Source organism: Crocuta crocuta, unplaced genomic scaffold (genome assembly GCF_008692635.1).
Source record: "Crocuta crocuta isolate KB4526 unplaced genomic scaffold, BGI_CrCroc_1.0 scaffold24, whole genome shotgun sequence".
NCBI classification, from domain to species: Eukaryota; Metazoa; Chordata; class Mammalia; order Carnivora; family Hyaenidae; genus Crocuta; species Crocuta crocuta.
This window is the reverse complement of record NW_027530974.1, coordinates 15,986,776-15,997,225: the sequence shown is the minus strand read 5'-3', so window position 1 is coordinate 15,997,225 and position 10,450 is coordinate 15,986,776. Positions and strand designations below refer to the sequence as shown.

Here is a 10,450-nt window from a genome sequence, read left to right as displayed (position 1 = left end):
TTAGCCTGGTGAAGGACAAAAAGAAGGGACAGAAGGAAGATACAACATTCTGTACTTTCTCACCTAGTTCTCTCCCCTCCCAGAGAAGGACAGCTACAGGGAACATGGGCTGAGCACTTCGTAAATACATTCCTGACTCAATAAACCACACGGCAAGGGCCATGCCGAAGCCCACACTGCCACTAGAACTGGCAGCAGGAAAGCTGGATTCTCATCACAGATAAGATGCAAGGAGACAGGTTTAGGAACTTGTTTAAAAGGGGGGAGGGGCACCTGGATGGCTCAGTTGGTTGAGTCTCTGACTCTTGATCTTAGCTCAGGTCATGATCTCACAGTTCATGAGATGGAGCCTTGCATCCAGCCCAGAGCCTGCCTGGGATTCTCTCTCTCCCTCTCTGCCCTTCTCCCGCTCACGGTCCCTCTTTCTCTACCTCAAAATAAATAAGTAAACAACAAGAACAAAAGACACTGCCTTTTCCTTACTTATCCCAACTTTGGTAAGGTCTTGGAACATTTCAAAGACTCAAGATTAACAGAGCCTTGACCCAGTGTCCTGAAACACAGAGAGAGCAAGTCAGAGAAGGGGTGGAGACAGAGAATCCCAAGCAGGCTCCACACTGTCAGCACAGAGCCAGATTCGGGGCTCAAACTCACGAACCACGAGATCGTGACTTGAGCCGAAATCAAGAGTTGGACACTTAACGGACTGAGCCACCCAGGCATCCCCTTTGGGTTTTAATAACATTTTCTATAGATTACCTTAAGAATACACTATATAAAACACACAACATACAAAATATGTGTTAATCAACTGCTTGTTTACGTTACTAGTAAGGCTTCCAGTCAATAGGAGGCTATTAGTAGTTACCTTTTAGAGGAGCCAAAAGTTGTATGTGGATTTGTAACTGAGAGGGGAATGAGGTCAATGCCTCTAACCCCCAGACTGCTCAAGGGTCAAATGCATGCTCAAAGTACTCAAGAGAGAACAACTGGCTTGGGACGCTGCAGAAGGTAAAGAAACTTGTTTTTCATGACAATAACAAGAACTTCAAAATCTTTGATTCACAGCCTCTAGATGTGTGTTTTTTCCAGTAGAATATTAAACATATGTAATATGTACTATTTTATTAAATATTAAAATAGATCCAGACTGATAAGTTCAGGATTTTTTTCTGTAAGCTTCTTCATCCGTATCAATCGATTTTCAAAGTCAAACAAAAAGAAACGTGAAGAAAAATGAATCCAAGGCTGTTTTTCTGAAAAGTGTATCTTTGCAACTTATTTACAGGAAATTCTGACCACAATTTTGTTCAGTTCAGAGAATGTTTATTGAGCATCTACCTGAGGCCTGCTGGGGAGGAAGTGAACAAGTCTGCCTTATCCAACCCACTTACATAATTCATGTACATTGTATTAACAGCCATAACCTAATCAGGCCATCTCATGCTGGATTCTAACCCAGTGAAACAGCAGGGTGGAATCAGAATATCTACTCTTTTAAATGTTTATTTGTAAAAGAGAAGGGGGGAGGGAGGATGAGCAGGGGAGGGGCAGAGAGGGAGGGAGACAGAGGATCCAAAGCAAGCTCTGAGCTGTCAGCACAGAGCCCACCGTGGGGCTCGAACCCACAAACTGCAAGATCGTGACCTGAGTGGAAGTTGGATGCTTAACTGACTGAGCCACCCAGGTGCCCCCGGAATGTTTTCCTTTAATCAAGATTAATTTGGCAGTCTTGCCAAATGTTCTGCATTCAGCAGTCACTCAAATAATTACAGAAGAAATTAATGAATCAGAAAGATACTAGGCTTAGGAAAGCCTTTGTTGCTATTGTTTTGAAGCTCATGCTTGCTTCTCATTTAGCCTCGCCCCTTTCCAGGCAGGGGCTCCGTGAGGCCCTAACATTTCTTCAGTCCCAGCAAACAGCAAAGCACTTCAGGGCTGAAGGATACAACAGTGGAAGAACGTCCGTCCTCGGGGGTTTATAACACAATCTTTAATGTTTTACTTCTTTTCCTCTTGGCATTCACAGCAGAACGCTCTCTGAACTGACTCTGCACCTTACACCCACTCACTAGCGAGTCAAAAACCCTGATGTAATCTGAAGTGGGGGCTCTCAGGGTACAGAGACTTTGTACCCCATAGGTAATACTTGGAGATCTCTCTGGCGGTCATGACCAGGGTGAGCTAGCAGCATCCAGGCGGTGGAGGCCAGGGAGGCTGCGGAACATCCTACGGGGCCCAGGACAGCCTTCCCCCACCCCCAGCCGCCGCCAAAGGCTATGCACCCAAATGTCAGCAGTGCGGAGGCCCCCGCCTACCGCAGACCCTCTCCGTGCGCACGCGTTAGCTCCCGTCCCCTGGGGTACCTTGCAGTTGGTGTACCACAGCGCGAGGATGAGGTTCCTCAGCGCCAGGTACATGGTGGGGTCCCGGGAGTACTCCGGAAACTCGTAGAGCTCGTCCAGCTCCATCACGTCCGGCCGCACGCACAGGGCTTTGCCGCACTCGTTGGGCTGGTAGAAAGGCTGGAAGTACCGGTTCATGCCTGGAGCTGACAGAAGACACAGACGGGCAAACCCCCGGCTGTGACTCCCAAACCCAGGCAACCGCAGGTGCCACGGTCTGCCCTACACGGGACACTCCTGCTTCCTCCGTCCAGTCCGTCGAAACACACACACACGAACTACCCGTTTTTCCCATTCTTTCTTCACAAATTTAATTTCCATGGCATAGAAAAAAATTTTTTTTGAAGTTTTAACTGGGGTAAAAGCACCTGCAATAAAATGGGCCGCCTTAACCGTGTTCAGGTGTCACATGCAGCCAGGCTGAGCACATTCACATGGCTGTGCAACAAATCTCCAGAAATTCTGTATCTTGTAAGACTGAAATTCTGTGAACACCAATCCCCATGGAAATAGATTTTAAAAAGCAACTTATTGGAATTTTTCTGATTAAAATATGGGGCGCCTGGGTGACTCAGTCGGTTAAGCGTCTGACTTTAACTCAGGTAATGAAATCACCGCTTAGGAGTTTGAGCCCCGTGTCGGGCTCTGTGCTGACAGCTCAGAGCCTGGAGCTACTTTGGCTTCTGTCTCCCTCTCTCCCCGCTCATACTCTGTCTCTTTCTGAAAAATAAAACATTAAAAGTTTTTAAAAAAATGAATATTCACAGAGGTATGTATTAATCCCTAACTTAGTGCTATTTCTACGAATAGAGATAATTAATATAACAGATACTTAGTTTTTTTAAAGCCAGAAAAAAATGCTTTTTCCTAACCTGCCTTTCAAGGACGTTGCCCCTATGTCATTAAACATGACTTCAATGGACAGAGAGTATTTTCCTATGATTTAACGACTCCCCACTGCTGGGCATTTACATTTCATCTAATTATTTTACTATTATCAACAATGCCATATAAATCTTTGGACTCACACTTGATCATTTACTTTGATAATTAATTTAGGATAAATTCCTAGAATAAAGGGGGTCTATTTTAAGGTTTTTGATTCACGGTCAAGCTGTCCCTCACAAATGTCCACACCCACAGGTAGCATTTGCAAGCCTATTTCATTGTATGTTCATTAACCCTGGGATTTATCACTTCAGCTTTGATTCTGACCACATCCACATTTTTAGAAAGCCCAGTGTTATTTGCTTTTTAAAAACCTTAAAAATATGCTTCCGGGTCAAAACCTTATTTGCACCATCAAACATGAGGTTTGTTAGTGTGCAGACAGAGGAAGGTCTAGAACTGCTCCTTGTACACCAAGAATTCCAGTAGAGAATTTTAAAGATCCATTTAAAGTAAATGGTCAATGCAGGTCTGGCCTGGCCTGACCTGACCTTCTGGATTGTTTTCGAGAGTGGATCCCTTTGATGAGTTTCTCAACAGCTTCATTGGAAGCAGAGAGACTCGGAGAGAAAAAAAGAAGAGTGGTTCCTACGGTCAAAACTGTCTTCCAGTATGTTCGACTTTGTATTATTTTCAAATTGTGCAGCCACCCAAATTTCAAATAAGCAACTCCTTGGGGCGACTGGGTGGCTCTATCAGTTAAGCAACTGACTTTGGCTCAGGTCATGGTCTCACAGTTTGTAAGCCCCATATTGGGCTCTGTGCCGAGAGCTCAGAGCCTGCTTGCGATTCTCTGTCTCCCTCTCTGCCCCTCTCCCACTCGTTCTCTCTCTCTCAAAAATAAACAAACATTAAAAAAGAAAAAGAAAACACGTTGTTAAAAAAATAACTCCTTAAGCTCAGTGTTAGGGACTTCACACGACTGACTGCAGGATCTATACAAACGATGCGACTGACCACAGCGTAACTAAACGCATGAAGTGACGAGGTGCCCTCTATCAGGTCGCACACACTGCATTCCGCTCACCCACACGTGTCCAGGGAAAGCAGGGAGGGCCAGGACCAGCTCTCACCCAGCGCGGAGGGGGCCGCCTTGGAGGGCTCCAGCTTCCCGGGGCTGGTGCTGCCGGCCGCGCGGTGCGTGCTGGCGCAGGAGGGGCTCATGCCCACGCAGTCGGGGTAGTAGGCAGAGAGCAGGGGCGCTGCCACGCTGTCTTTCAGCAGAGGAGGGAGGATGAGCATGGAGTACCACCAATGGTTGGAAACTTCCGACACTCTCTGAAACGGGGCAGAGCAAACAAGCACGATGGCAGACGTGAACTGTACGTGCAGATTCACCCAAGGACAGAGGAACCTCTGTGTCATTCAACCGCGCCCCTCTCCTCGGCCCTTTCACACTCAACAACACCACACCAGAACTCTGCATGCTCAGATTTAGCAACCAAAACAGCCGAGGGCAGGGGCACCTGGGTGGCTTAGTTGGTTGAGCGTCGGATTTCGGCTCAGGTCACCATCCTGTGGTTCATGGATTTGAGCCCCGCATCGGGCTCGCTGCTGTCAGTGTGGAGTTTGCTTTGGATCCTATGTCCCCGCCCCCCCATCTACCCCTCCCCGGGTCTTGCTGTCTCTCAAAAATAAAATAGCCAAGGGCCCCCAGAGAAAATGTCACCAAACAGAATTCTTCCAGAAGCATACCAAGAGCCTTCTCCTGTGCCCCTCAAACGCCCCCCCCCACCACCAATCACCAACACCAAGTAAATAAAGCTTTATCCAGTACAGCATTACATCCGTGCAGCCTAATTACACGTAACGTAACATAAGAGCCAGTCCAGCCCACTACATGGCAAGCCCAGGTTTCCATCTGACATGAGAAACTTCTCTCTGGTCAGTCCTCATTCGTGATCCATCCCCCACTCCTTTTACTTAGGATCGAAAGATCACTGAAATTATGAAACTGGACAAAAAAAAATAGCTCTCCTGAGAAGTAGCCAAGCATTACTCCTTAATGCTAGCAGGTACTAAAAACCTTCAGAGGAAGGGGTACACTACAACTATCAAAATAAGATGCTAAATGTAGAAATGAACAAAAACAGAAGCGAATTTTGGTCTTAAAATATGGGATTGCATTCCAGAGCTGATCTAACATATGGAGTCGTCGGACTGAAGCATCCGCAGGGTGACTATGGCAATAAAAATCACATTTACTTGGCTTCTAAAGCCACACTGCCTCCAATCCTGTGTCAGACGGCCTTTTCCAAACATGATCTTGAATGTGTGTTCCAAGAATTCTAAGAATCTGATACAGGAGAACCTTGAGCTCCAGGACGCTCTGATGTCAGCCCTCAGGCTCTGAGCAGACACCCCCTGCCATCAAGCAGGGCTTTATGAACTAGAGGTCCAGAGGGCGGATCCGGGCTGCAGATGCCTTTAGCTTGCCCCTCCGCTGTCACAGGGCCCACGTGTGGGGCAAGCATTCTGCAGTTTGCCACGGGCCCCAACACCCCCTATAAATTACTCCCAGCTGCTTCACACATTCGCTGTACCAGCTCAGCCCCTGCAGGACATTTCAGTTTGCAATCTGTTCCCAAGGCTACCTTCGCAGCCAGCTTTGCTGCACCGAAAAAGCACAGAAACTTCAGGTCCTTCCCCGACACACCAGGGAGGCCTTTGAAGACTCCTTCCCAGCGTGACCCCAAGGGGAGAGGACACAGAGTGCTCAGACCCTGACGTTCTGTCCACACGGACCATGCAGAGGTCAGGATGCAGGTGCCCCATCAGACATGAACCCAAGCTCTTCCCAATCTCTTTTGCTTCCTGGATCTTGCAGCTGTTGGTGAACTGAGTCAAGACCCAAGAGAGGCCCTGCCATCCTGATACCTCCCCCCTAGAAGCTGACTTGAAGGTGTGCCAACCAGCCTCAGCCTGGGGTGTGAGCAGCTCCAACAGCAACGCACGCACCAGCATCCCACCCTACCGTTCCAAGCATATCCACTCAACACACTGGCCACTCCCGGACCCCCGGCGAGAACTCGGCTGATGCAACATCAAGAACCCTGCTCTGACCTTCACTACACATGCCATGGAAGAAACCCTACTTGATAAAGTCAATCGATGAGCATAGTTAATGAAACAGCCACTATGGGTTAAACAGTGCCGCCCCAAAGTCCATGTCTGCCCAGAGCCTCAGGATGGGACCTTATTTGGAAGCAAGGTCTTCACATGTGTATCAGTCACATTAGATGAGAGTGAGCCCTAAACTCACTGCAGCTAATGTCCATATTACGAGAAGAGGGGCGCCTAGGTGGCTCAGTCAGTTAGGCCTCTGACTCGATTTCGGCTCAGGTCATGATCTCATGGTTCGTGAGTTTGAGCCCCGCACTAGAGCTCTGTGCTGAAGCGCAGAGCCTACTTGGAATTCTCTCTCCCTCTCTCTCTCTGCCTGTTCAATTCTCTCTCTCTCAAAATAAATAAACTAAAAAAAAAAAGAGTTTAAAAAAAAAGAGGAGAAGAGCCACAGAGATGGGGAGACACACAGGAAGAGGGTCACACAGACAAGACGAGGAACAGCCAGGATGGCTCCAACGTGGGAGGCCGGGAAGGCGTAGGACGAAGGCCACCCTGGAGCCTTCGGGGGACAGTGGCCCTTCACCTCAGACTCACAGCCTCCGAAACTATGAGACAACAAGCTTTTGCGGCCGTCAGTCACTCATGTTATGATCATTTGTTATAACGGCTCCCAGAAGCTCTTACAAGTGCTTGAAATTCAGAACCTGCTTTAAAAGTGGCTCTAGAAGCCACAGGAATAGACCAGGGGGCAAGCAGCTGCTCCCGACTCTTTCTTGGCCAAACACAAAAATAAGTAACTGGGAGGTGAAAGCTAGGAACTCTTCCAAACTTTTTAAAGTTCTTATATCCCAGGAATATGGCCTCTGTCCTGAAGTTCAGATTGCTCTGCACACAAAAGGGTCTGAATGTCAGGAGACAGATTCATAAAGTACTGCAACTGTATTTACAGTTATTTTTCCTTTCTATCTATAATTTCATCCTGTCTGCCCTGAATCCAGACAATATTTGAGCCATTGCTTTCCTATGGAAATACTTGCAGGTAAAATTAATTATTGAAAATACATGTGTGCACGTGTGTGTGTGTGTTTCATACACCCCTTTGCATAACAGAATGGATTTCAAGTAGATTTAGTAAGTGTCAATCCTCCCTTGGTCTAAAAATCAGTCACAGTCCCTCAGTTTCAGACATGTAGAAAAATCGCAAAGTAACACCCCTGTACTGCTGAAATGCAGAATGACTCAGAATCTCAGAATTTTAGAAACTTGGCAATGTAAGAGGTCATTTTCTGCAACAGCCATAGGACCCGGTGGTATGGGCCACGGAGCCTGCCAGCTCAGGTCATCATGATCCACAGAGGAAAAGTGAGGAGGCTTCGCCTGCAGGAAACGCCTCTTCCCTCCCCCATGTGGGCAGGGACACGACAGAGCAGGTACACAGAAGTCAGAACACACAAGAACACTCTCGCAGCTGAATGAGGGCCAAGACCATCCAATTACAGGCCTCTTGTTCTTTTCTCGGAAGGATTCACACGGAGATAAGGTCACAAAGTCACACACTAGAAACAAGTATAACAAGGCTGACCCTTGTATTAAGGCCAACCATCCGCTGCTTTTCCTTCCCTTTTAACACAGAGCAACAGAACTTAACTTCTTTTTCTTTAAGGTGGGGGCGGGGAGAGGATTGCCCATGAAACCACTACTGCTACCATGTCCGTCATACAGGCGTCAGGTTAGATCAAAAGCCTCTGATCAGCACCCAAACAGAAACTCCTAAAACCATTATGGTCATTGACTTATACCGTATTTATCATCGAAGGCATACTGAACTACAGTCTAGGACGCCCACAAATACTCACTAGATCCTCTGGAAGGCAACAATGATCTGCGGTCTCCGGCTGCAAAAGAGAAAACCAAGCGTTAACTAGATTTGCTTATAAAATACAGGTGTGTCAATCTGCCTTCGTAAGACACTGCTTTTTACCTATTCCATTAGCAAAAACAAAAAGTGTGATAAAAGACCGCAGGGGTGAGGGTGTGGAGGACATGGCTACTCCCATAAAGATGCCGCAGGTGGAAAGGTAAAGGAATAGAGTAACTCTAGAGAGCCATCTGACAAAATACGCAATACTTACACGCATGATAATTTGGCACTGTCTCGCACAGCGTAAGACACACACACTGTATGCCCAGTGACTCAAACTTTGCCCGATTTTCGAGAGGCACTGCACATGTGTGCACCAATGGACGTAGCAGAAACGTTCAAAGGAGCAATGTTCCTAATAGCAAAAAGCTGAACACAACCCAGAAGTCCATCAAGGGTTAAATAAAGTGTGCCACATTCAAACAATAGCCCACCACACGGCAATGAGACGGAATGAGCCACAAGGCACAAGCCACAACGTGGATGCGCTCCCAAACATAGCGGGGGGCCCAGCAGCCAGGCCCAGAAGCACACACACCGTGGGAGCCCATCTACATAAGGTTCAGAAGCCAGCAGAACAGGCCGAGTGCTGTAAGCCAGGGCCGTGAGACGGGGAGTGAGGGATGGAGGGTATGAGCGAAAGGGGGTGCAGGGGGGCTCCTGAGGGGCTGGGAAGTGGATTTTTTTACTGGGAGCTGGCTAAAGGGGGACTCTGGGAAACTTCACTGAGCTGTGCATTTTGATTTGGGCACTGTTTGTATGGTGTATTTCAGGAAAAAAGTTACCCAAATAAAGAGAAGACTGGCATCCCATCTGGCCTGGAAAGTCTGGCCCCTGGAACACAGTGCAGAGAAACTCCTGCACATGTGCAAGAGTGCTCACTGTATCTAAACCCAACCCAAATGAGAAACAACCCTTGCATCCACCAGCAGGAGAACAGATACGCTGTGGTAGGTAGATTTACGCAAGGCCAGACGGCGCAGCAGCGAAAACTAATGGACCAGAGCTTAAGCATCAATACGGAGGCATGTGAAAAACCTCAACATTGAGTCAAAAAAGAGCAAGCTGCAGAGGAATACAAACCATATGACATAATTTATAGCCAGCACAGAAATACAGAACACTCTACGTGGTGTTTTGGGTTTCATAAATATGCATTAACTCTGTAACAGAAAGCAGAGGAATGATGAATGCAGGACTCAGAACATTGCTGGGTACCTGCACTGGGGGAAGAGACAGGGAACTACAGCGGGGCATCCGGGGAGTTAACCAGGACTTGGTGACGCTCTAACACTGGAGGCGGGGTCCGCTGGGGACCTGAGTGCTGCCTTTACTTCTTCATTTCTCACATATCATTATAAACCCTCTCTTGTATCTACGTATTAGCTCATATTAAAATGACCGTATATACTCTGACACAGAAATTTCATTTCTAGGGACACTTGGCTCAGTTGGTTAAGTGTCTGACTTCGGCTCAGGTCATGATCTCACAGTTCATGAGTTCGAGCCCTGAGCCGGGTTCTGTGCTGACAGCTCAGAGCCTGGAGCCTGCTTCAGATTCTGTGTCTCCCTCTCCCTCTCCCCCTCGCCCCTACTCACAGTCTGTCTCTCTCAAAAATAAACATTAAAAAAAAAAAAACTTCATTTCTGGGAACTGATCCTACAAATATACCGAAAACAGCACAGAAGCAAAGCTTTTCACTATAGCATTGTCACTAACAGTAAACATTTAAAAGTTACCCACATACCCTTTAATCAGGCTACATTCATCAGGATGCATCCATTCAGTGGACTATGTACTATGTTGCCTTTCAGAAAAAAAGAGGTCTTTATGTACTGATACAGAGCATCTTTAAGAGACAGAAACCCACAAAAAGCAAGCTCCAAAACAGCGTGTGGCCCTCGCTATCTCTGTTTAATGCTGTTTTACAAATAACCCTTCAGACTTTGTCCTTGACAGAATACCAAGCTGAAGACCAAAGTGACTCTGGATCAATGAACACCATTTAAATAAATATTTCAAAAGATCAGGCTACGGATGGCAATCAATTGAGACCGGAGCAACAGGTCTCAGAGGAAGCTCTCTGGAGGGAAAACGGAGATGGGGAAC

At 47.2% G+C, this 10,450-nt stretch overlaps 1 protein-coding gene across 1 annotated transcript in view; it reads right to left on the bottom strand.

The window, feature by feature from the left end:
• Window positions 1-10,450, bottom strand: part of KDM1B (lysine demethylase 1B) — a 55,947-nt gene that overhangs the window by 24,399 nt on the left and 21,098 nt on the right. Inside the window, exons 6-8 of the mRNA XM_077770138.1 lie at window positions 8,276-8,314; window positions 4,427-4,631; window positions 2,367-2,551 (exon numbers count right to left, since the gene is read on the bottom strand). Coding sequence (XP_077626264.1) covers window positions 2,367-2,551; window positions 4,427-4,631; window positions 8,276-8,314 — 429 coding nt within the window. The remainder of the gene's footprint in view (window positions 1-2,366; window positions 2,552-4,426; window positions 4,632-8,275; window positions 8,315-10,450) is intronic.